The sequence below is a fragment of the Polyodon spathula genome, chromosome 28, assembly GCF_017654505.1.
Source record: "Polyodon spathula isolate WHYD16114869_AA chromosome 28, ASM1765450v1, whole genome shotgun sequence".
NCBI classification, from domain to species: domain Eukaryota; kingdom Metazoa; phylum Chordata; class Actinopteri; order Acipenseriformes; family Polyodontidae; genus Polyodon; species Polyodon spathula.
In genome coordinates, this window is record NC_054561.1 from 7699666 (window position 1) to 7727165 (window position 27500).

The window sequence follows — 27500 nt, forward strand, 5'->3', positions numbered from 1 at the left end:
GTTTATGTCCGTGTTATCTCTGTGGTGCATGGGGCTATCAGATATACCTTTCTTTCCAGCTTCATTCAGCTCCTATTGGTCTCACTCGGCCATTGAAAGTTTTCTTCGCTTTTCCGGAGATCATCTTTTTGATGATGTTGGCCCCTGGAAAGGGAAAATTGTAATGTCAGACCTGGTCTGACATAGGACCGCAAAGGGTTAATATGCGCATCCTTTTGAATGATGTAACCCTAACTCTAAACCTAACCCTAACCCTTTTCTGATATACTTGGCACTTATATATATCATACAAAAATATTTACATGTTAAACACATTATAACTATGCATAAGAACATCATTAACTATGTTAACACACAGTAATAAGAGACAGTTAATGGAAATTGTTATCAAAGAGGGCTTGCTTTGTGCAATTTTTTTTTTTGTCCTGAATGATGCTTCTTTTTATTATTATTATTTGAACCTTGAACCTCGCAGAGAACCTTTTGTTAATAATTGTGTTGGGAGGCACACTGTGCTTGTTAAGATGTGCTGAAGCTAATTCTCTTGGGTATGAAAAAATATATTGAGAATACATTTATATTGAGAAATAAAAGGGCCCACCGGGTAAACCTTCAATCTATTTACAAAACAGGAGGAGAGCCGCAATTTGAGACTCTGCCTGGGATTCAAAAGCCTGAGTGACTGTGAGGAGTGGTTGGGATTTCTGTCTAAGTGTTCGTGGCCACCTCGGATTATGACGAGAGTGTGTTTTGTGAAGTTGTGATTATCCTCCTCTTAGTGAACAGTCACGACAGAGGCCTCTTGAGTCAGGGATCAGTGCAGACACAGCATTGTTAAAACCAGTTACCATCTGCAATGTGCAGGCTGGGGAATCTTATTATTTTAGATAAAACGGTCCATGCCTGGTTGACTTTCTAGACAGAGCTTCCAATGAGGTCATCTAACCAAGGTATTGTCAACTGCAGGGCTTCCAAAATTGTGAGGCAAGCATTAAAAAAAAACATGTAAATTAGAAACATAACAGTATAGCTTTGTATTAAAATGTATTTTCATTTTTCCCAGGCATTCTGGGTGGTTCACTGGCTGACATCTGCTCTCAAGTTCCTGGATGAAAAAGGAAGCTGGCTTGGTGGTGGGGTTGGAGGACGCCCACTCAACCATCGGGTCTCCTGAGCAGTGTGGGGATTTGCTACATTGAGGGGGAAAAGCAGTTGGGCATTCCAAATTGGGAGAAAATCAGGGGGATAATAATAATTGGGCATGCTAAATAAATAAAATACAAACATCCACATATATATCTCAGGTGGATTTTGAGCTGCAATGCACAGGTGAGCAAAGACATTGGACTTTTATTTCTGGTTCAGCATTATAATCTAGTGGACGAATGGGGTCGAATAAATGAGTACTGATTGGAATCCAATGCATAAATGATGGCTGAAATAAACAACACTACTGTCATTTGCTAACTTACCGGATTATTTTTCTGAAATATGGTCGGAATTATACTTTTGTTTTCCAGCTAATTCAAAATGAAAGGATACTTGAATATCCATTTAGAGTTTGAAAGAATTATTGTACTTGTTTGTCCTGGCACTAGGTTTTACTGACTATATGGGTAAACATTCTCAGTCTCTTTTTTGCTATTCACATGGGAGACTTTGCAGTGGTGCTTCAACCAAAGGGCACTGGAGTGCTGAGTCCAATTCCTTACGCAGAGTGCACACACAGAGCCACTGTGCCATGCTATGTAGTTCCAGTCTTCATTCTCTTTTCACCTTGGGTCACAGCACAGAACCCTGCACTGCTGTTCCAGTGTATGAAGCAGGGAGTGGATTAGCACAGTCCTGTGCTCAGTGCAGAATGAACCCTTGGGGGCTTCAGGCATCGTTCATTACTACATGATTGACAGTCATCACTGCCCTGTTGGAGTTAGAAGCTAATCTAATACAATTTGTCAATTTCTTTTTTCTCTCCCAATAGCAAACAGCAAAATGACTTGCATCACTCATACTCGTTATGGATATTCGTTTGTGCCCGTTGCTCGGCATGGGCCTAACCCTTAATGACTAGATTAATGGGTTTATTCTAATATCTATCGTTCTATATACTGCACTGTGTGTGAAAACAGTAGGCTGGGATGGATTGCCACTGATTTCCACAAGCCTTAACAGAGTGGGAGTCCTGCACTGTTAATATTGTAAATATGGTGTTTGGTTTTGGCAAGTTAATAACCTGGAGTTCATGTGGTCAGGTTGCATTGGATCCCAGTTTAGCCTGGCCGGATGTATAAAGGAGGAGCAAAGAGATGGCTCCTCAGTTCATAGTCACCTTGACAGATGCTGCTTAGGTGTCAGTACAACGACCTCACCCTGTTTGAAGAACCAGTATCTTGGCTTATAGTTTTGTGTTTCTCTATTGTTGATTAAAATTCGTTAACATAAGAACATAAGAACATAAGAAAGTTTACAAACGAGAGGAGGCCATTCGGCCCATCTTGCTCGTTTGGCTGTTAGTAGCTTATTGATCCCAGAATCTCATCAAGCAGCTTCTTGAAGGATCCCAGGGTGTCAGCTTCAACAACTTTACTGGGGAGTTGATTCCAGACACTCACAATTCTCTGTGTAAAAAAGTGCCTCCTATTTTCTGTTCTGAACTCCGTGCTTAAACCTGTATTGGATTGGGTTAATCAGGCACTGTGTGTCCCTTTCAACTGTACACCATTACAATACTACATACTCTGTATGGACTAAAACACATAGAGATATACATTCAGAAAAGGACAGATTTTACTATTAATAATTAATAATTTACACAGCCGGAAAACGTAAACGTACACCAGCAGCTCCCTTCAGACACATTAAACAGAATATAAATGCGTGCACTGGAATTTGGGTCTCTGATCCTGACATTTAACAACGAGAGAAGGATACTATGTATTTGTTAAGGGGAGGGTATTTGTTGAGGGGTGAAGTGCTCTTTCCTCTTTTGTTGTACCTCTTTAGAAGCTGACTTTTCAGCACTCCTTGTTTGCAGACATTTCACCCTTTGCATTGTCCACTGTCATCACTCTGACTTTCTCGTGATTGCTCATCGTTGTCCTGTTCAAGAAATAAAATTAAATTGTGTGCATTGTTCTTAGGCCTGATGAGATTTCAAGCAGCATGACTGCATTAAATATAACATTTCATTTTGTTTTTGAATGAAGATTTTTTGACTTTAAATTAAAAATGAGAGAATAATATTGTCTAGAGTCAAAAGCCTTACACAAGCTCTTTAGCTTATCTTAATCCAGTGTGATTCGTTTGATCTGATTGTGTTAAAATACATAGTTCAACAGTCTTGGTTTGATTTGGGCATTTCTCTCACTGAGGTTTATCCAAAAATAAAAAATAAAACTGTTGTGTGTATTAACGCTAGGACCGCCACGGCAGTCGTTTTGACAATTTGAGGTTTTCAAATTTAAAGTACTCTGCGTGTCTCAAAGTTTTGCAGTTGTTCATTTATGACTGTTCCTAATACATGTATTAAACAGCCTGACTGCGTTTGAAAGGCAGGATCATGAAAATAAGGAAGTTATAATCCCGCCTGCCTAGAACCACCAAAGCAGTCATTTTGACTGTCTTTTACAAACCTACAATGTTGTATTTTTTATATACAAGCCTGTTGTTATCTCTATTGGACCTGGCAGCCATCAGTTCCTTCGTTTTGTGCAGGGAATCAGAAAACTGCAAAGCATCAGATTCGGTGCTGCACTGAGTAACACACGCAAGAGAAAACATGTTACTTTCATTTTAAATAAAAAAAAAAAAAGTTTTTTACAGTTCTGTACGTACATATACCTGTTTAAGCCTGTTTACACACTAGTTTCTTCTGAAATGTTTATTTTATTATAATTTTTGATATTTTGAAGTAGTGCTTTATATGTGGTAAGTTAGAAAATAAACCCCATGTTTAATTGTTCATTTAAATACAATGTTTCAGCTGTGCAGGTGTTTGATGTTCTTGAATAAAACTTTTGAGTTGTATCCAATAGTTTTTCATTTTAATATTGATGCTATTTAAAATGTAACCGTTATAATGACTGCCTGTGTTGGTGTTTGGTATGAGTAGAACCGTGGCGGTTCTAGTGTTAAATCACTGACGATTATTTTTACAAAAATATAAAAACTTTTCTGCACATTCCTTGTCTCTGGAGAACTATTCCAGTTAAACTTGTTATAAAAAGCAGATACATCTTAGATATATGAATTATACATCAAAATGATGTCTTAAAAATGACACAGATATGTTTTGACACAGAATATATGTGTATGTATATTTTAGATAGAACAGGACCAAAAAATGCAGTCTAACTATAATATGCACATGAGTTACAAACACAAGACTTACCAGCTGACCTGTCTACCACACACCAGACCTTCAGCCAAAAGCATGCAATCACTCACCCAGGCTTGCAATGCAACCAGGCGCTCCTATGAGTGATGTGCTGGTCATGGAGAAGCAACATCACTGTACCAACAAATGCACCCAGACAGAGGAGATTGCAGGGATGTCTTTTGATTAAGATCAAGTTAACCCAGGTTTTCCAGGACGTTTAAGTCTGTTTTTGCTACAGTTAAGATTTCAATGGTATCTTAAATGTAGCCTTTCCCATTTACAGTACTGTTTTAAATACTTTCTAACTATAACCATATGAGTATTGCTTTACTGTGCTGTATTGTGTAGCGCTGGGCTTGTTCTTTTAAACAAGCCTGAGTAATATGCAAGTAACCTAATGAACAGGGGTGAGTTTAAAGAGTTGAAGAGCAAACCACTTTTCCTGTCTGCTGGTGGCGGACTAGTCCTGTTCCTTCCCATTCCCGGAAGCTTAAATTCCATTCTTGCCCATCCTGAGAGCTTTATTATTATTTTTTTTTGAAATTCCCGGTCCCACCCATTCCCGTGGGCTTCACTCTTGTACCATCCCATCCTGCAAAATGGAAATTTATTTTTTTCCTGTACCACGGGAATCCCGTGGGGCCTGTCTTCATGTCACTCTCTAGTGCAAAACTTAATGATGAGAAGACGGCGCTTGCAAGTTTTTTTTTTTTTTTCATTTGGACTGCATGTTAACAGCAACGAACACAAAGGAAAGATGAAAAGTTAATGCGGGTGTGACACCATTGCAAAGTTAAGTGGCATCTAGGGGATTTTTTTTTCTTTTTTTTTAATGGGAATACATTTGTATTCATTTTTTAATACATAGAACCAAAATCCCTACAACACTATCAACTCGAGAAAACGGCAACATCTTTACAATATCGTTTTAAATAAAAAAATAATACAAATGCCTGTAGCATCTTAGACTTAGTTATATAGTAATAAATATAGACTTGATTATCTGCATTGGCGTGTGCTTACTGTGTTTCTTTTGACAGATATGATAGATAATAGCTGCTGTTACTTCTTTGATAGGAAGGCGGTGATGAAAAGTTACAGGACCTTGTTCTTGCAGATATTTTCAAGTATTCGTGTTTCATTTACTGACAATCACGTTTGCTAGCGATCATTGTTTAGTGGGGCGGTTTATATTAAATATGACATCACTTTTTAAATAGCCTACTCGGATTATCTCATGCAGTTTCCAGAATTTGAGACGTCTGTGTTCATTAGTTAGTTTTAATGAACACAGCGGCTCACCGAAGGACAAACCGTGAATAAAAAACACGCCCATATCACCTTAAACCGTGTGAACTCGGTAATCATGGGATAGAAATATAGTTGCGGTTTCAAAACTGTGGCAGTTTATACTGCGGTTTACGGTAAAACTGGCATCCCTACTTGGCACAGCCCTCCAAACTGTTTGACTCACTCTGCACGCCATGCAGCCTCCTTGCTTTGCCAATTGCAGCTCTATCCACAGCAAAAACAGTCAGGTGTCCCCAGGCTTCTTATAAAAGGGTTACCACAGGGATTTTACAATTACCCGTGCTTATACAGTACTATGCATTTACTGTGCTTCAACATGATTAACACACCCTATTCCGAAGCTCATGGGTATTCTTAAGTTGTTTAGTTGTGTTCTAGTTTCATGACATTAAAGAGTGTTTTTCTCTTCATAAATAAAACTGTACTAATGATGACACTGCAGTTCATGGCTTTGTGAATTCCCAGCAGTGATTTATATGGGAACTGTGATTTAGAATGTGTCTTCATTAACTTCAGTGTTGATGTGAAAACAAAATAGGTTTGTATGAAACATTTTGTTTTAAATACATAGGCACGCACTTCAAAATGAATAATTTATGGCAGTAATTTATTCCAAAGTGTTTTAAATTTGAATATGCAGTCTTTGAAATATTCAGGTATATGCTTCATGGAAATTATGTTGTATATCTGAAAGGCGGATCCACCCCTAATCACATGCGCAACCAGGATGTCCTATAAAGAGGGCCCATGCCTCCCTGTCGTTTGTATGGTCCTCCTCCCCATCCACTGCCTCCACCTTGCAGCGTGCCTTGTCCAGGATGCCTCTTGCTGCGCACCATATATCACAGTTCAGCCAGCTCATGAGTGGGGTAACGTCGCCCAAAATGCACTTGCCCCGCCACTGGCTATACCAGCTAATAATAATTTCATAACAATTCATCACCACCTGGGAAAGGTGGGCCAGAGTGCCATGATCCTGCCGCTGGCATGACGCTCAATAATCAATAACCATTTCATTATAATCAGCCAGTACATGGGGCAGTTGGACTTGGCCAGAGTGTTACGGTCCTGCCGCTGGCATGACGCTCATTAATCAATAACCATTTCATTACAATCAGCCAGTACATGGGGCAGTTGGACTTGGCCAGGGTGCCACGTCCTGCTTGCTGGCAACAGCATACTCAAGCAATAATCAGCCCAACAAGCAGCCCAGAGCTCAAAGGACGAGGCCAGGGGCCAAAAAGTATATTACGTCTCTTGGTCCTTCTGTCAAAACACAATAAAGATTCGGTCAAATCAATCTTTGATGGAGGTCTCCTTTCTGAAATATCCGACAGAAAGAAAAGGCGCACAAAAAAAAAAATTTAGTAACATGATACTTTGTGTTACACACAAGGGCTAATGATTCCAAACTCTGTGACTTCTCTCTTTTTTCCCGTACAAAATGAAATGTTCATGCTGGAAATGTGAGGTTATATAAATTGTTACAGCGGTGTTAATACTTCGGTCTGTCAAAATAAGAAACTCTTACCACCCTGATACGAGTTTACCAATGGCAGAGCCTGCCCTTGTGCTCCTGCCACACCCATTGCTTGAGAGACAGCCAGTTGACTATAGCTTTCGCACTTAACTGCTGCATTTAAACCTTGCCCCTCTCTCTCTGCACAGGAACCTTGGATTCTGTGTCACCACTTCTGATCCCCAGGATGAATGAACAGGAGGCACAAACCAAGGGAGCAAATTCAAATATTTAATTAGACATACACACAGCACTTTAAATAATTTGGCAGTCATAGCAAGTCAAAAGTTCAATGTTTAACAATTTGATGTAAGCGATGCTGAATTACCTCCTTCAGGTAAGCATATATAATATCAATATATTTCTGTAAGTCTATCAAACAAACAATGAATCAGAATCAATATTCAGAGCTAAATAGTCTATGCTGAAATATTCCCTACAGGTAAGTATATGTACTACTGACACATTGCTATATTGCTATAAGGCTATCAGGCAAACACAACAATTCAAAGGCAGTATTTAACTGTTAGATGTAAGCATTAACGACAAATAGGTATCTGTAATAATGCTTAAACTAGAAAAAAAAACAGCGCCCTCATCGACAATAATAACTTCCAGCTCTTTATAAACTATTATTGTAAAATACTATAAAACACTATGTAAAATATATCTTACAAATAAAGAGCAAGATGCTAAATACATTGACGATAGGACAAGCCTGCCACTCACGGAGCACAACGGGTGGGTACTGTGACAAGGAAGCTCACAGTCCTGATCAATGTTAACCAAGGCCAGTTCTGAGCACACAAGGGGAACGGGAGACGTCAATCCTTTGTCTGGAAAGTGGCTGCAAATCCTTTTCGTCCTCCAGGACCGGAGATCTTCACACCCAGGCAAAACCAAGGACCACTTGGAGCTCAGTCCAGCAGGGGGGCCGTGACTCAGAGAGCACTGTAATCCATGAAATCTCCCAATGTAGAATCGTCTCTCTAACTCCTCCATGGTCCTCGGTCCCTGGTGCCTGTAGCCAATCGAATAACAAAGTCCTGAATTACCACACGTAACAGCAAAGTTAAAGCATAGCATTAAGCCATGCTTTGAATCGCAATTGGAAGGGTTTATCATACAATCCATGTATACTTCGAGCATAAACAAATGCTGCACCGTCTCTGTGACCTTTATAAGCGCACCTTCTCTGGCACGTTCAACAGCAGCGAAAGTTAAATGCTTCTAAAGTAACTTTGTTTGAAATCACGGTTTACACACATGTAATAAAGCCTTTACTTCCCTCTGCCTAGCAATGGCTCCCAACGTTCAATCAGTCTGTTTCTTCTTTCGCTCAAAGTCTCATCCCGAGTCTGCTGTGCCTGGCTCCCCAGTTCCTTTCTCCAGTTGTCGGCTTTTCATCCCGCTGCAGCTTCTGACTCGCTCCAGCCTTGTTTCTCGTTCCAGCGCCTCTCCCTATAGAGCCAGCGCCTCTCCCTCTCGTTCCAGCGCCTCTCCCTCTCGAGCCAGTGTCCCCCTTTCTAGAGTGTAGGATGTCTGTTTTTATAGGGCAGGTAATTAACTACAATGAGTCTAGATGGAAGGCAGCCAAAATTAATTTGTGACTAATTTCACCTATTAGGTCCTCAGTGCAAATAGTAAATCGAAAAATCAAAAATAATAAAAACAGTCCACCATCGATGGGTAAATAAACCAAGAAACTAAGAAAAGAAAACATAAAAAGACAGCTACATACATAACAAAACAAACATAACCAATATGTGAAAGCTAAACACAATACATGCCTTCACCCTTTTCTACTTTTAGTCACGCATGACACTACCACTAAGCTACCCCCTTCTGTTCCTGGAGTTTGAACAGCAGATAGTTTAGAAAGAAAATCCTCACTACATCAACAGGAACACGTTTGGACACAGTGTTGTTCCCCTTAATCAACAATGCCCCTTTCAAAGACTTTTTAAACATTGGAGTATATCATACAAGGGCTGAGCATCAACAAAAATGTTATTCAGATTCATAATGAATATGCAGATAATCGTGTAGCATGCAAGTAGAGTCTGACAAGTCCTGCTAGGGCAGAAAGAAAGAAAGAGTAAACTGGTCTGGGCAGCTTTCTGTTACTATGACACTAACAGAATCAGTATACAGTATTCACTAAGCACTTTCTGTGACTGTATAAATTCTATTCATTCTTCTTTATTTTACATTATACATAGGGCTTCTGTTTTACGGGTTTTATTAATTATATTTTTCGGTGCTTATTTTTGGCTATTTTCTAGTTTTAAGTAAGTCAGTTTTGTTCGGGGCTTTCATTTTTGATGTACTGTATGAGATTGGTGTTTTTGGTTACTTTCCAAAATGTTTGAGCGTTTTTTTTTTCTGTCAAAATATGTATAGCAGCATCTTGACAGTACTTGCACACTTAAGTTGTATCTTCTTTCCTTTGCTGTCTTCCACAATAAAATCTCACTGGTCACGGGCACATTCTTCTGGGGTTTTTGTGTGGAGGCATTTTTGTACATTTCGCCACAATTCTGTTTTAAATCCTCTGTATCTTAACTATAATACAGCTTCAAATCCAATAGAAATGTAGGAATGTGCTGTCACTCAGTAGATGGGGCGGGTTTAAAGAATTCAGAACGAATCAATGATAGATGCAAGTCAGGAAGGTGGGACATTGCCCAGCAGCACTGGAAATTGTATTTCTTGTTATTTTTGTAGTAGGTTTTATTTTTTAATTGTAAAAGGGTAAAGTCAACTTGAATTGATTAATCATTTCCACAGTTTTCCGTTATTTATTGGCTATTCACCGATTTCATTTTTTTAGTATGTGGGGTGTTTTATCGGTTAAAACCGAAAATCAGAAGCCCTAGTTATACACTCTGGCAGTGCAAATGTTTTGCAGAGACCTGATTTTATTTTCCCAGTTTATTTAGAGCCACTTACCAGTTACTGAATCTAAACAAAATTTCAACATGAAAGTTTTTTCCTACTAAATTTGCCTGTATTTTCTTGTGTCTAGTGGAGGTTGTATTAGTCTGCATAGAGATCTCATTCTGTATGCAAGTACTGCTTTATTACCTTTAGAAAGCTTAAGTTTAAGCCTGTCTGATTATCAGTGATAATAGAAAAAATTATGCAGGCACTGTACTATCTTAAAAATAACTTTTTTAAATTGATAACCACATTATTTTACAATCATTTTGCTTACCTATGAAAGCAATGTTTTAAGGAATGTTTTTTTTTTTAAGTGCGTGTTACAGTGATTTGAATCTGGCAGCGTGACCTACAGCACAGGATGCAGCGGGCATTTCTTTTTTTTTTTTTTTTTTTAAATATTGTGAATAAAATAACTACTGAAAAACTAAAAGGAGTAAATAAAAATGATTTACTTGCTTCAAGACTATTACAATATTTCTAAATCAGATGATTGTGATTATGAGTATCTCAGGATCACTTCAGATTACTGGGTCTGCATAACTTGTAATTACATTATAATAACTGGGTAACTACATCGCCAATGTTCCTGCTCTATACAGTAACTACTGGTGGAATAAGTGTACATGGAAAGGGTCTATGCTGTTACCATGTAATTACACCAGGTTACATCAAATAGCTAATTACATATTAGTTACAGTGTAAGAGCAGGAACCATTGGTATGTTATTACACTGTAATTACATGGCTATCCATGTATCTGTCTGCATTAAAGTGACCGACTAGAAAAAAAAGCCTTTGTCGCTTATTCCATTGTCTTCGCCTGTGCAAATGATGCGCCACTCCGCAGCACAGCACCTGCTGGCTCTTGCTACAGAAAGTCAGTATGACAGGTAGAGCACGCGGGAGTCACCTCACTGACACAAATATACTTGTTCCAGCAGTTTTCAAGAAGCCTGTCAGACCAGGTTGAAATTCTGGTTGGAAAGCGGAGGAGAAACCTGACAGCTCTGAAAAGTAACTGGCTTCAAGGTGTATCATATCAGGAAATAAAAACAACAAGCCAAAGTTGCTTTGCAGACCTGCTGAGAGCCATGCTCCTCCTGAAAGCTTGATTAGGATTGCGATGGCCACGTATTACCTCCCTGTTCCACCGAATAGCTAGTTATTTTGGACTCCGATATCTGTCTCTTCTGTAGACCGTCCCACGGGGAGCATTGACCTACAGCTCGGCCCAAAAGATTTGCATTCGCATCGCCTAGAATCTTATTTTTCTATATATCATGTAAATCGCAAATGTCTACCGGAAGCCATAATAGTAGCACAGTATTTCATGTTAGATTTCAAAATGTCACATTTTTCAGCTTGTGTCAGTTTTTCGTTAAGTATATGGAAAACTACAAAGAGTTGTGTAATTCAATATGTTAATGTAATATTATTGAGCAGGTTTCATTCGACTTTATGAAGCAAAATTTGTTATTTCTATAGAGGATGCAAAACTTTTGGCCACAGCTGTACAGCTGCACTATGCATTATTCAAACAGTCGTCACTTACCTTTCCCTTATAAAAGTTTCCTATAGTAAAAGCATAGCAACGAGTCAGAAAAGCACAGTGAGCCCATGGTAAAGCATAGACAGGCTTTGTAAGTAGTAAACTTTTATAAAGGTATGGAGAGAGAGAGAGAGAGAGAGAGAGAGAGAGAGAGAGAGAGAGAGAGAGAGAGAAGAATAATTGCCAATATATGTCAAAATCAGTAGCCATCCTTTTCAAATATCATGTGCATTAGAAACCACGGTACTGCCCTCAGATGCACTACATACCCATACTGCCCTCAGATGCACTACATACCCATTTAGACTCAAGACACATTACAAATCAGACAGATAGGGGATGCTAACAAAAAGCTTTTCTCTTTTAGTAGTAAAGATGTACAGATGATTTAGGATTGACAGGTCCCTTTTCAGATCTGCAGTTACAACATTCAGTAACCAGGGGGCACTGTAAGCTATGCATACATTGAATTGAAAGAAACAGCCATGAACACATTTTCAGTTTAAATAAAATGTTTTTAAAAAAATGTTGCATCTCTGGACTAAATACAACTTCAAACCATCAGGAACCACCACAACCATATTTCAACATGATCGTTTTGCTGATCCTTATTCAGCAGCAACAGTTTGATTCCTGTCCTGTTTGTTGATATTGCACAGCCCTGTGATAGATGGAAGGGAGTAGGGGTACTGCAGCTAAAAAGGCCATGTCTTTCCAGGAGGCTGCCTTCTGCTCCTGCTGATTTAGTCCTAGAGAGAGAAAGTCCAGGCCTATGCGTGCCAGCCACCTGGAAGTATTTTCTTGTGAAAGTCCGTCGTTGGTGTCCGTGCCAGTTTGAGCCCCCCGGCAACCCACAGCAAGAGAAAGAATGAGCGAGCGAGCGAACGAGAGCTGGAGGGAGGGAGGGCCGCCTGTGTGCCCCTCAGTCTGCGTAGATGATAAACCCCGAGAAGGTGCTGTATTTGTTGTTGTTCCCGCCATGCGCCTTGCCTCCGTCCAGCTTGATGAAGACCTCATCGCCCGCGTCCAGGTGCAGGATGACGCTGTTGCTGGCGTAGTCGTAGTTCTGATCGGCGTCCTGGGCGATGGCACTGGCACGAACCTGCCAACAGAGCAGACAGACAGAGAGAGCGCTCATCAATTCAAGAATACCTTCCACATGGCTCTTACATGCCTTTCATAACTCAGGAGGATTATAATTATACAATAATTATAAAAAGACATCCTACATATTTAATAGAATGGGATTTAACCCTTAGCAGTCCATTTATTCAGCGCTTGTTAGGCACGTCTGGTCCGATTTACTTTCACATGCGCTGTTTATTTTACACGCATTGTTTAAAATATAATTTTTCAGAGTAAAACAGGTTTAAAAGGCAGTGTATGGCAAAAAGACATCAGTACTGCATCTCCAGCCAAGCCCCACCCCTTGTTCGCTGTATTTTTCACAAACCTCTTTATAGACGTGCATACTGATAAATCCTCTCCTTATCACTTGTTATCACCAAACTCCTCAATAATGCAATCTAAGTCATCATTTTGTTACTATAACATCACAAAAAGCTCTGCAAATGTCTGTGATATTCTTTGAGCGCTGGATGCGGAAGCAGCTGTCTGTTTTCTTACGTGTCCATGTTATCTCTGTGGTGCAGGGGCTAGCTCTATTGTTCAAATGCGCCCCTTTTTTTTCGGCTTCATTTGGCTCCTATCGGTCTCACTCAGCCATTGAAAGGTTTTCTCGGCTTTTTCCAGAGAATAAACGACTAGAGGCCTGTGCTTGACGTCTTTTTGATGATGTCGGACAGGGTCCGACATCGGACTGGAAAGGGAAAATTGTAATGTCGGACCTGGTCCCACATAGGACAGCAAAATAAACAGATTTGGAAAAGGACAATGGAAAACATAGAAAGGGCAATACATTTTGATACATTTCTTGCCTGGGCTTAGGTCAGACAATCAGCTAATAGCTATTTTAGGGCAATTGGAGCCCCCCCCCCCCACCACCACCACATGCATAAGCCAAAGGGCAGCTGTAAAGGCTGATAAAGGGATGACGGACGGGGATGATGCTGTAGCACTGGTGTTGCTGGCTGAATACAATACAAATATTACATCTGTTTAGATGAACTGAATCAACCCGAGTAAGTACAACCCTATTACATGCAGAAATACTTTTAGAATCTTACAAATGAATTTGGCCGGATTCTGAAACTGACAGTTCAGGGCACTGAAAAACTCGTTCCAGCTGTTGCTTTTCTGAAATGTGTATTTCATTGCTACACCAAGTGTTTAATTTCTGATTATATCAATAATTAAATTTACAGTGGTTGTAATATGCTTAAGCAAGGATGTTAATGGGACAGCAGGAGAGGGATTGCAGCAGCAGTGAGCAGCTAAAGGCATCACACTGCTGACTGGCATGAGATCAGATAGGCCGATATGAAATGTTGCAAGGATTAGACACACAGCTTAAGTATATAGCATATGAAGTGGCTAAATTCGAATATTCATGGAGCTGACATTTTAACTGAATTTTACTAAAGTGCTTACCGTGTTGTAAAATATTGTTGTTGAAATTCACACACACACACAATCAAATGATCAATCAGACTGAGCAGGAAGAGAGCAGGCCAGCTGAACTGAGCTACATTGGAACAGGACCAGTCCTCGGTTAAAAATGGCATTTCAATCTATTTGCTTTTTAATACAATGAAAGCACAACTTAATGGCGAGAGACTGAAATGCCAACAGACTAAGAACAAGCTTTATGATCAAGTCTCTGTATATAAACTCTACAGTCATATACTATGAAACTCATGGGGAGGGTTATTTTTAGGGCTTCTGTTTTGGGGGTTTTATTAATTCTAGTTTTCTGTGCTTATTTTTAGCTGTTTTCGAGTTTTATGTAAATCGTTTTTGTTCGGAGCTTTCATTTTTGATATACTGTATGAAATTAGTGTTTTCAGTTACTTTCCAAAATACTTGAGTGTTTTTTTGTCAAAATATGTGTAGCAGTAACTCGACAGTACTTGCACACTTAAGTTGTACCTTCTCTCCTTTGCTGTCTTCCACAACGAAATCCCTCTGATCACGGGTACATTCTTCTGGGGTTTTTGTGTGGAGGCATTTTTGTACATTTCGACAGAATTCTGTTTTAAATCCTCCGTATCTTAACTGTAATACAGCTTTAAATCCTGCTAACAAGCCTCCATCCTGATTGTAATCTTGTTTTAAAGCTCGCAAAAGGAGCCTCCAATAGAATTGCAGGTATTCAGAACGAATCAATGATAGATGCAAGTCAGGAAGACGGGACATTGCCCAGCAGCACTGGAAAATGCATTTGTTGTTATTTTTCAAGCTGATTTTATTTTTTCGATGTGACTTGATTAATCATTTCCACAGTTTTTCCAGTGTTTTCCAGTGTTTGTTGACTTTCCACCAATCTATTTATTTTTTGTATCGGGGTGTTTAATCAGAAAAAATTAGAAGCCCTAGTTATATTTTAATGGTTATTAAAACTCTTTTGTAGATTTCTTTCCACCGTAGTTTTTGTATTGTCTTGTTAAAAGGGAAATATTCTCGGTGTTTCAATATCCACATATACCCAACCTGCTCAGCCTAGTAACACTGTAGTAAACCAGTAACAAGATGTACCCATGGACTAAATTACTAGGGAACCCTTCCAATTATTCACGTAGCAGTGCACTTCCAAACTAGCTGATTTGCTCCTTCAGCAGTCTGGAAACTGTTGGGAAGAAGCCGCAGCTGAGCTTGCTCATGTGCACGCTTGTACACACACCAGAGGGCTGCCTGGCATGTTACAATATAGAGCAGATTGCTGTCTGCTGTTTTTGCTGCAATGTGGTGTAGACAGCAGTCCTGTGAGCATGCTGTCAGAGACATGCTACGGCTCTCAAGCTCCTGAGATTTCATCAGATCAAAACTCTAACAGCCCAGAAAGCCGTTTTAATGTTGCTGTATCCTTGAATTAATAATTCATGTTGCAGATCTTGGAAATGATTTACCTCTTAAAACAGACAGTTGAGAAATCGATAGCAATAGTCTTGGGGGATTTTCAGTTGATGTGGACAGCGGTGGATCTAAATTCAGCCATCATTGAAAGTAACTGTAGATAACAGAATAATTCCATAAATCGTGGCCAGTTTGCACTCCCATTAGCTTCCTGCGTTTCAAATCTACAGTTTTAAAGCAAACTGTCACATTAAACTTGGTATCTGGTGCCACTTCCTATGCATTTATTTTGGGTAACCTGTTTGTCTCTCATCTTCACCTCAGCAGTATCTTCTGGTTAAAGCATGTTACTGGCTGAAAGCATGTCCGTCAACAGGCAAAGCAGATGATTGGTTATTGATGGGAAAGAAGCAAGTGAAGGGGTGGGGACAGGTTGACTCTCCAGGTGAAATGACCAAGGAAGCACAAGGGTTCATTAATAATCAATAATTAAATCACCACCTGGCCACGTTCTACACTTTTCAATAAACTAATTTAACAATTAAATCATTAAACAATAGCACCCATTTACAATGCATCTTGGCCCCAGGGCTGTTCCTTTATTCCAGCCACAAAACACACATACACACACACACTCGCTCACACGCACACTCACACACACTCATGCATGCACGTATGCACATTCACGCATGCATGCTTGCATGCACTTACGCACACTTGTGCACACACGCACGCACACACCCGCATTCACGCATGCACAGGTGCTCACTCACACGAGAGGTAACGCAGAAGAATGAATACCATGCACTTGGCTCAGGAGCTTTATAAGGACCATGGTAATTGTTTAGTGTTGTGCTGGGCAGCGCTGCTGTCACTGTGTGATGTGCAAGAATCCAACAGCCTTGGAAGGTTCAAGAACTGTATTGAAGTTCAAGGTGTCCTAATGGCATTGTGATGGCACAGCAGACACATGACTCCCTTCTGTTAAGTTCTGAAGCTCAGGCTGTTGTTCCATCTTTCCAAGGTGTTGGGTAGGTTAAGCACAATGCTGTGCAGCCTGTTTGTGCCCAGCGGTCACAAGATCCTGTCCGATCTGATTGCACTTCTCTTGAGCTGTGCCTCTGCCCCCACTGAGTCACTTGTTTTTTTTGTTTTCCAGCGGTTGTCAGTCTGGGCTTTAAACCTTTTCTGTGAGCCTCTTTTACATGCGCAGTGCTTTGCAAGGTCATGCTTGAAAAAAAGAAAAATGGAATAACTAGACAGACTCCGCCAATAAGCTTTGATCACCAATTAGTTATATTTTAGTGCAACAACCTGATTGTGAGATGACCCTGCAGTTTTAAAGACTGAATAAGCAGGTTTTGTCATCGTGGAACTACAATAAGTATAGGGTTAGATAATAACGGTCCAAAATAAAATCTATTCTTTAAGGATGCAGTGCAATGAATAGAAGATAAAGCTCTGACAGGACAGGGGGAATAAAATCATAACTCCTGTGATTGCCTTCAGTGGCAACAGGTACTGTACACTATGATTCTGTATTATTGTACTGCCTCTGACACGTCCTTATAAATAGTAGAGATATTATGATTGGAACTAAATCTATTCATGTATAAAGTAAGAGACATTTTATTGTGCATCCCTGTGGAAAGTATTTGCTGAACCATGTCATAATAAATAAAAATATAACATATTAAAGGCAATGCAAGTAGCTGATATGCCCCTCCCTCAGCAAAAAAAAAACACCTGCTATCAAGTTCTGAAAACAGCTACAGCTATTTGTGATTACCATCATAACGTAGGATTGTGGCAGGCTGCGAGTGGATAGAGGCCCAGAGACAGTCTGTAGTTCAAAAAAATAACTATTTTATTATAAATAAACACAAAAATGAAAGGGCACAAGGGCCAAAATAAAGTGATTTAAACACAAATAAAGCAAGACAAAAAGCAAAAATAACAATTTCCAGGCTGGGCAATACCTTCACTTGCTTCAAACATATAAACAAACCACCAACCTGCTTCCTCAGCTCCCTCTCCCCACATGAGAAGCAGAGGCCTCCTTTTAAGTCAGGTGGCTGGGCACTGATTGATCGTTAATTAAACTAATCATCTAATCAACCCCAGCCACCTGAACACAATGAACCCAGGCAGGTAAGGGAATTTAACCCCATCCCTGCCAATTTCTAAAGGGCAGAGCTGTGCTCTGCCACAAGGATCACTAAGTTAAAGACTATAGACTCTGCAAACATGCATCAGTGCATGCATCAGCTCCAGGATTTGCAACCCACTCACTGACTTGACTGAAGATACCTTGTCAGGCTGTGGCTCAAATATGATTGGCCGTAGGTGAAACCCACGTGACGGATGATTGGTCGTCACCGAGTTGTGCAGCAGGTAAGAGCTGACCATCAGGGTCCAATAGAGTTTAGTTGGTATAATCCCTGCTTTTAAACACATGAAACTTTGTTCTTTGATTATGCTTTAAGGCACTTACAAGACAAGGTAACTCAATGGAAATTGTACTAGACAGCACAAGTGGTCTGCCAGGGATTGCATTTTAAACAAGCATGTTCAGTGATCGCAGAACTACAATAAGCACAGATTAGTTTACAGCAACTCCAATGTAAAAGCAAATAAAAGATAAAAAGATAAAGAAAACTAGCGCAAGAGGGAAGCAAGACATAGAAAAGCCAGACCAGCCAAACTGAAAACAAGGATCGAAAAGGGTTAGAAAAGTAGCAGAGATATGATTACCAAGGAAGCAGCAAATCCCCTTTATTAGGAAGGGCAGTGCAGTTATTAAACAAGAAGATTCTGTAATTATTCACTCCTAAATCCTTATCGGCAGCGCTACTGGATTCACTGTTTTTAATTAAGTTTGAAAGGGATTTCAGATTAATAAAAAAGAAAAAGAGCACAAACATATTTTAGACTACATTCAACATTTTTAATTAAATTGAAAGAGGCTTTTTGGCTGGTAAGAACAGTCTGCACATGAAAATAGATGGGTTATATTATTGCTTTGTTGCTTCGGACTCTTCACTGCTTGAAAGGAAAGGGAAGCTCCATTGTTCAAGAGCTGAGCATGAGATTTAGTGGTGCAAAGCTCTGTACTGCCAGAATTACGACAGGATATCGCAATGCACTCGATGGCGCTTTCCATAACAGCACCCATACAGTCGTGTGCAAATTTATTCGAACATCTCAAGATCTGTCATCTATAGTCTTTATATACCTGCCTGCATGCAAACCTCTGGGGGTGAGAATTTCAATTTCTGATCAGTAATCAGTGATACAGAAACAATAGACACTCATGTGTGAAAATGTTAGACCGCTGTGTGCTTCAATTAAACATCTTAAACGACTTCTAAAAAGTCTCCGGAATTTTATCACTTATATACTTGTATAAAAATTGATCATACAAATAAACTTAAATGCCCTCTTTTAAAATTGAACATATAAGGATGTTAAATGAATCAGGTAATCAATAAGTATTTCTCGTAAAATATATATAAACCTCCGTTAAAGGCGGGTCAATTAGCTAGACCGCCTGCCTTGTTAACTGAATTCTGAGTCATCAGTAATTCAAGCAACAACTAATGGGACTCCTGAGGTTCAAAGGGTTTTAAAAATGTATGCCTGTGACAGGGAACGTGAGGATCTGAGCTGCAAATCTCCCTCCCGACCCAAAAGGGCACTAAGCAGAGGTACTTGCATGCCTGTTCAGAGATGGGCCGGCTTGGAGAGAGGTGCGGAAAAGGAAGTCGGCCATCTTGGTGCAGGGCGGAATGACCATATTAGGGGACAAAATCACTGTGATCAACTGTGTTGCATTAGACAACTGGCAGGTGTGCTGAGTCGCGCTGATCGTGGGGTGGAGTCCCCTGGTATATAAGGGCTGTCATTTTGTAAGTGTGAGGCTTGTTGAGGTAATACTGGAGCTAGGTTCCTGAGCAGTGTGTTTGTTTATGTGGTTATTTTTGTGCTACATGTTTGTGTTTATTGTCGGCGTGATCCCTGACGCCAAGGAGCTGCCGCATCACTGCCAGCACTTTTCACCTTGGACACCACACACCCCGGACAACAGAACTGGACACATAAGCACCTGAGCACCTGCACTTTTCACCACCCCAGAAGTGCACCCAAGGAGCTGAGAGGGACTCGCTCTGTTGGAACTTATGATTTATATTTTTGTTGCTTTGAACTGTGTTTTTTTTTTATTAATAAAGTTCACCCTACCATTGTGGTAGGGCATTTGTAAATTCAGAATTGACTCTGTGACGTCTGCTCCACACCCACACCCACTGCACTGTCACAGCCCTGCAGATATTTTTTATCTTAAGCAATTGAGACATGATTGGCTGAATACAAGACAGAGGCAATGTTAGGTGTCTGACTTTCTATCACTGTGAGCATTTGAATGGAGGAATGCAGCAACTGTTATTGTAGTGACTCCCCAATATCTTACTGTGAGTCAATGTTCAAGGGACAGTATTTAGGCTTTATTTGCATTTTTAACTGTTAATGTTTTATTTACATGTTCATATTTTCCATACCCGTAGGCTACTTTTAAATTAATATGAGATACCACGATGTTAAATGTTATGTAGCCATTTTTTTGTTTTATACTATGCAGAATATTTCTTGGTAAATTAATTACAAACTAGATTGATAGGAGAGGTTTAATGGAATAAGTCTAATGCTTAATGAGAGGCCTACTCCTAATAAAACTCCCAATTCTTCTCCACCGGGTATAAATAGATGAAAACTGAAAACATCTGTGGCAAAAAAATGTATTTCATTTGAATATATTAATGCTTCACAGCAATGACTGTCCCCCTTACCAGGTTAAAGACGTCACATTTTTGTGGATTAATATAACAGGTAGCATTCTCTGTTGATTATATGTGTTTTACTTGCACAAAACAGGATGCAAGTTGCACAAAAAAGAACCAGCTATTTCAAATCCAGTACCTCTGCACAAGTGTATGACCTTTGCTGGGCTTTGTGAATGCATGAATGCTGCTCCAAGGCAAGAATTCAAAGTATAGTATTTTTGTCTTGATGAAAATGCATAATGGAATAATAAATTGTAGAACAGATTATCGCACATGGTTAGTAAGCATTCTCATGTTCAGAATACTCTAATGTTACAATAAGGTGCAGTAGATAATGATGAAATATGAGAATAAGCTCTCTGTGTGAGTTATTGTGAAACTAACATCTGTGTAGTTATTATAGAATCAGAATTCATCTAGTAATACTTTGTGACAGAACATGGTTTAATTAGTGCAAAAGATACCTAGGGCCTCATTTCCGAAGAACTTGCTGTACGCAAAACATGAATAAAGTGCGAAGATTCGACAGTGCTTTTTTTTCTTTTTTTTTTGTTTGGTTGTTCAGCTAAAGCAAATGTATTGAGTCATTAAGGCCCTGCCAAAAAATAAAACATAAAACAATCTTTTCATTGTCTTATTTCATAAAATTACAGATTTAAAATGGCAGGTATTTAACAATTTAAAATGGCAGGTGTAGCCAGAACGTGCTATGGGGACGTTATGATTTATTTTAGGCTAATTGTAAGTAGGCTGAGGTAAAAAGGAAATATGCTGAAATAATTTTGTTTCAATTTAAAATAATATTTCATTATCTACGCATCCTACAACAGCGTGAAGCCTACAACACAGCAACATGGTTTGTTTTGCAAAAAAGAAAAAAAAATCTGCTAGGTATTCATTTGATTTCAGTGAACTGTTTAAAACCAGAATTTTATTACATGCATCACTTTCATCCCAAATGGAACTTCTGATGCTTTTTTCTAAAGCAAATTACAATTAATCGTTTTACTTACAAATTCTGGTACCTGTTTATAGAGCTGGGTTTTTACTGGAGCAATACATTGTTTATAGTTATAACTGCAAGGATTGAACTCAGAACCCTCCAGTCAACAGTCCAGAGCCCTAACCACTGCGTCACACTGCAGACAAGCACAATGCATAGCTCTCAGGACTACAACTCCAGCTCTAACCACTGCGCCACACTGCAGACAAGCACAATGCATAGCTCTCAGGACTACAACCAGCCCTAACCACTGCGTCACACTGCAGACAAGCACAATGCATAGCTCTCAGGACTACAACTCCAGCCCTAACCACTGCGCCACACTGCAGACAAGCACAATGCATAGCTCTCAGGACTACAACCAGCCCTAACCACTGCGCCACACTGCAGACAAGTACAATGCATAGCTCTCAGGAGTACAACTCCAGCCCTAACCACTGCGCCACACTGCAGACAAGCACAATGCATAGCTCTCAGGATTACAACCAGCCCTAACCACTGCGCCACACTGCAGACAAGCACAATGCATAGCTCTCAGGACTACAACCAGCCCTAACCACTGCGCCACACTGCAGACAAGCACAATGCATAGCTCTCAAGACTACAACCAGCCCTAACCACTGCGCCACACTGCAGACAAGCACAATGCATAGCTCTCAGGACTACAACCAGCCCTAACCACTGCGCCACACTGCAGACAAGCACAATGCATAGCTCTCAGGACTACAACTCCAGCCCTAACCACTGCGCCACGCTGCAGACAAGCACAATGCATAGCTCTCAGGACTACAACTCCAGCCCTAACCACTGCGCCACACTGCAGACAAGCACAATGCATAGCTCTCAGGACTACAACTCCAGCCCTAACCACTGCGTCACACTGCAGACAAGCACAATGCATAGCTCTCAGGACTACAACTCCAGCCCTAACCACTGCGCCACACTGCAGACAAGCACAATGCATAGCTCTCAGGACTACAACTCCAGCCCTAACCACTGCGCCACATTGCAGACAAGCACAATGCATAGCTCTCAGGACTACAACCAGCCCTAACCACTGCGCCATACTGCAGACAAGCACAATGCATAGCTCTCAAGACTACAACCAGCCCTAACCACTGCGCCACACTGCAGACAAGTACAATGCATAGCTCTCAGGACTACAACTCCAGCCCTAACCACTGCGCCACGCTGCAGACAAGCACAATGCATAGCTCTCAGGACTACAACTCCAGCCCTAACCACTGCGCCACACTGCAGACAAGCACAATGCATAGCTCTCAGAACTACAACTCCAGCCCTAACCACTGCGTCACATTGCAGACAAGCACAATGCATAGCTCTCAGGACTACAACCAGCCCTAACCACTGCGCCACACTGCAGACAAGCACAATGCATAGCTCTCAGGACTACAACTCCAGCCCTAACCACTGCGTCACACTGCAGACAAGCACAATGCATAGCTCTCAGGACTACAACTCCAGCCCTAACCACTGCGCCACATTGCAGACAAGCACAATGCATAGCTCTCAGGACTACAACCAGCCCTAACCACTGCGCCGCACTGCAGACAAGCACAATGCATAGCTCTCAGGACTACAACTCCAGCCCTAACCACTGCGCCACACTGCAGACAAGCACAATGCATAGCTCTCAGAACTACAACCAGCCCTAACCACTGCGCCACACTGCAGACAAGCACAATGCATAGCTCCAGATCTGAGTTCACTTGTACGTCAGACCTGTTATTTTATTTATTTAACATTAGCCAATATTTAGATAATACTCTATTGTACATAACATAAATTCTAAAAATAATGAATAAAATGAGTTCAAAACACCTTCACAAAGAATAGAATCCTAGGTAAAATACATAAATATTAAGCAAATCAAACAAAATAGATATAATATATATATATATATCTATATATATATATTATATATATATATATCTGTATATATATTTATTTATTAAAGTACTATATATGTATTTGTATGTTTTCAATCAATTTATGTTTGTAAGAAATCATATTAATAGCCAAATAAATATGAAGGCACATTAAAATAACATGAATGTGTTTGTACACATTACATTATGTAAAAATATAGATATGTACAATAGTCTTAAACAGTGCGGTAGTAAAATCAAATCAGCCGAGCAGGCTTAGGGCTATTATTTATCTTATTGATTTTTTGTCTATCCTGCATGTAATACAGTACAAAACAAACCATGCTGATGCGCTGTAGGCTTCACGTTGTTGTAGGACGCGTATGTAATAAAATACTATTTTAAACTGAAACTATTTAACAATATTTTCATTTATCGCTCTCGTATTTTTATCCCTGCCGCCCACCAGTAAGTAATCTCCTTCATCACCTGTTGTCAATAGAATAAATACTGTGCGCAACTTCAGACCTATTGCCTTTCACAATTTGCATGCTAATAGGATTTTTTTCCGACAGATATTTTTGGTTCTGATTAGTTAGAAAACAGGGCTTGACATTTTGGGATGTACCACGCGCGGTCATCTCCATTTTCCTCCTGCAATTCTGGCCAAATTGCCCCCGCTTAGTAAATGAAGCCCCCTAAATTCAAAACTCCTAAGGACGACAAGTGTGGTAACTTCTGTAATACCGTTTAATAAAAACCATGAGAAACTCTTATCATACACAGCCATCGGGAGAACCACTTGAGCTAAATACTCATTTACTATCGCTTGTGGAACCAGCGATCATACGGTTTGTTAATGTGTTTTTTTTTTTTTTTTTTTTTTTTTTTTTTTTTTTGAGAAGAAAATTAAAAAAAAAAAATGACAAGGTTTTACCCTATATAAATATATTTAAAAAAAAAAAAAAACATGAAATCTTAACAAATGGAAAAAAAGAATCACATTTTTTTCTGCTTCCCTATAACATACGGCCCATGCCGCTTTAGTATACTATGGTAAACGCATTGCTTTTTTACCACGCTAATGTTTACCATGCTAAAAGTTTTTTTTTGTAATACAAACAATCGTCTCTAGAAAAAAAAAAAAAAACGTATGCCAAGGCTGCCCCCTGGATCTGAACCAGGAACTGCTGCTGCACCGTCCGTTTTGGGAGCATTTTTAACTGTCATCTCCCCGTTATTTTAATTTTCCCTACAAACATATTGTTATGATAACTTACTCTCGGAAAGTAGTGTATCAAATTACATGAATTCCGCTTGCGTTGTGATTTTTAAGAAAATGCATGTGGTACTTAATGAGTGTACCGTGCTTACTGTTGTGGCTGTTTTACTTCATTTCAGTCAGGTCCCTCACGGTAATTACTTCATGGTACCGCTGCGCTCAATGAATCAGTTAAACAGCGTGGTTAGAAACAGTGTTCTGGACTGGATAAGACACAAAGTCACTGCTGCTTTTAAAGACAACGTGTACACTCTCAATCCAGGACAGTTTCAGCTGTGCCCCTTACATTAAACTGAACCACGGAAACAGCTATTCCGTCATTGAACCTGTAAGGGACCACCACTGAGCGAATACTGCTTCAAATTAATCAACGTATACTTTTCAAAATTCTTGGTTTATAGTTTATACATTCTATCACAAACACATTGTAATAGATTGAAATAGAAACAAGTGAATGCAGTTACCATGGAATCAAAAGCCTGTAAGTACCGCCACTGTTTGTTTTCAAACACACTTTCCACACACACACACACACACATATATATATATATATATATATATATATATATATATATATATATATATATATATATATATATATATATATATATGTTGTTTATTCAATTATAACAACAAATACGGTAATTACAACAAAATGGGCCATGCGTTCATTCGGTATTAACTTTTAGTCAACAGCCAGTTTTAACGTTTCAAGCATAACATTCATTGTGAAAATAAATGAATAACTAGCATACATGCTTCAGTCGGCTATTGTCTAACAAACTTGACACCCACGCCTGTGCAAATCGCTTCTTGTGATGAAGAAATGAATTCAGACTGCCTTTCGTTGTGTCGGTGCAGTTCTGATCACAAAGGACAGCAGTTCGACTTTATAATGAGGCGATTCCCCGCACACTGCCTTTATTAAATGTGCTGTCTTCTCGTGTGCTGAAGTTAGTATCTGATTTTATTAGAAAACACAGACCTTGGGTTCTCCTGTGGCAGTCTGAAACTTTAAAATAAGCATTGGCTATAGGCGGGGATGACAGCGAACTCAGAGGAATACATCAACACATTAAAACCCTTTTGCACTCTGATACGCTTAATAAATCATTTGTTTTAACCTGTACAGTTGGAACAGGCACACGCCCATAATTGGTTTCCCCATATAAATAATATAGTTACAATAAAATGAATGATACCAGCTCTCGTTTTTGTTTTATGATAAATGTGTTACAAAACTCATTCTTACATCAGTCTAGTTTAGCAAGTACAACAGAATATGACGTTGTTTTTACGACTATATTTTTTATAGTAAGTTGGGATTTTTTTTTCTTCTGCTGCTAATACCTTATTGTATAAAATGATACAGCGTGAAATACTCGAGGGGATCGTATACTTGCATATGGTTCATTTATTTAGTTTGATTAATTTTTCTGTATCTAATACAGCACTGCCCATTGTCAATTGCATACAGCAGTACTGAGAATATAAATCAAACCCCCATCGTATTGTATATATATTGCTTCTTAACCCCCCACCCCGTAAAAAACACAACCCTAATAAAATAACCCTATTTACTTCAGGTATAGAGTTTCATTATGCACGTTTATTTACTTTAACTCGTTTCAGCAAATCACAACTTACCAATTTTTTGAATTTATAAATGTTTTAAAACACTGGTTTTATCTCGTTTTTCTGTGGGGAGGGGGCAATTTTCGGAACTGCATTTTATGGTCCCAAAGAAAGAGAGTGGTTAAAGCAACAATGGAGAGCAACCCCCCCCCCCCCCCCCCCCCCCCCCCCCCCTGAAACTAAATAATTAGGGTTCCCACCAACCTGGCCATTCTTGCAAAGGTCCGCCCACATGCTGGTGCCATCTCCACCCCGCATCAGGACGTGGTAGATGAAGAAGTAAGTGCCAGGGATGTTGCAGATAAACTTGCCGGAGGTGCCATCATAGTTGTTGCCCAGATTGGTGACCACGTCGTCATACTTGAGGATCTCGTACCCCTCGTGGGGGTTCTTGAGCCCAGCGTAGAAAGCGACCCTCGGGATAGTGCTGTAGGTGGCTGTGCTGATGGCACCATTTCCCCCAAAACCCAGGATGCCAGTTTTCCCTGAATCCCCCTTTTCTCCAGGGGGGCCAATTGGACCTGGGGGCCCTGGTTCTCCTGGAGGCCCCGGAGAGCCAGGCTTGCCAGGTCGTCCAGGCTTGCCCTGGGGCCCCTGAACGAGGGTGGACGGCGGTGGCGCTATATTGTCACTCAGAGCCTCAGCTTCTGCTTGGATGCTGGCACTAGTCGTGGTGCCTTTCCCCAGGTAAGGGTCACAGACCATGCGGCAGGTGCCCAGCATCTCATAGTGGCTCCCGTCTGTGCCCACGGAGCTCACCAACACCGGGATCAGGATGACAAGCACCAGGACTAGCATGACGCCCACGGCAGCCGCCACCAGGGTCTTCCTGCCAATGCTGAGCCTGGGAAGAGGCTGCACTGCCAACGCTGGTCTGCCCGGTGAGGAAATGGTGCCTGCTGGGCGGGGGGCCTCTCTCCAGTGAAAGGGATGAAAAAAAGAAAAAGAAGAGTAGGAAGCTTAGGGTGAAACACCAGCACAAATCAGCAAGTTAGAGAAGCAGAAGAAAACACAGCGGGATGCCCACGGATTCACACACCCAGTTGTGTGTTATTGATGCACAGGCAGCCTTTTTATATAACAGCAGCTGTAGTGCCTCCAGGCTGTGCGCTTGCATAGAAATGCATGGAAATAAAGAGGACTCGTGTCTTCCCCTCTGACAAGAAGGCAGAATAAGAG

The 27500-nt window shown here is 40.2% G+C and overlaps 1 protein-coding gene across 1 annotated transcript; it reads right to left on the reverse strand.

The window, feature by feature from the left end:
* Positions 1–11854: 11854 nt before the first annotated feature.
* On the reverse strand, positions 11855–27461 carry LOC121301973 (C1q-related factor-like). The gene is made up of 2 exons (XM_041231722.1): positions 26526–27461; positions 11855–12804 (listed from the first exon to the last, which is right to left on the reverse strand). The coding sequence occupies exons 1-2, from the start codon at positions 27117–27119 to the stop codon at positions 12625–12627; spliced, it is 774 nt and encodes a 257-aa protein (XP_041087656.1). The 5' UTR covers positions 27120–27461; the 3' UTR covers positions 11855–12624.
* Positions 27462–27500: the final 39 nt, after the last annotated feature.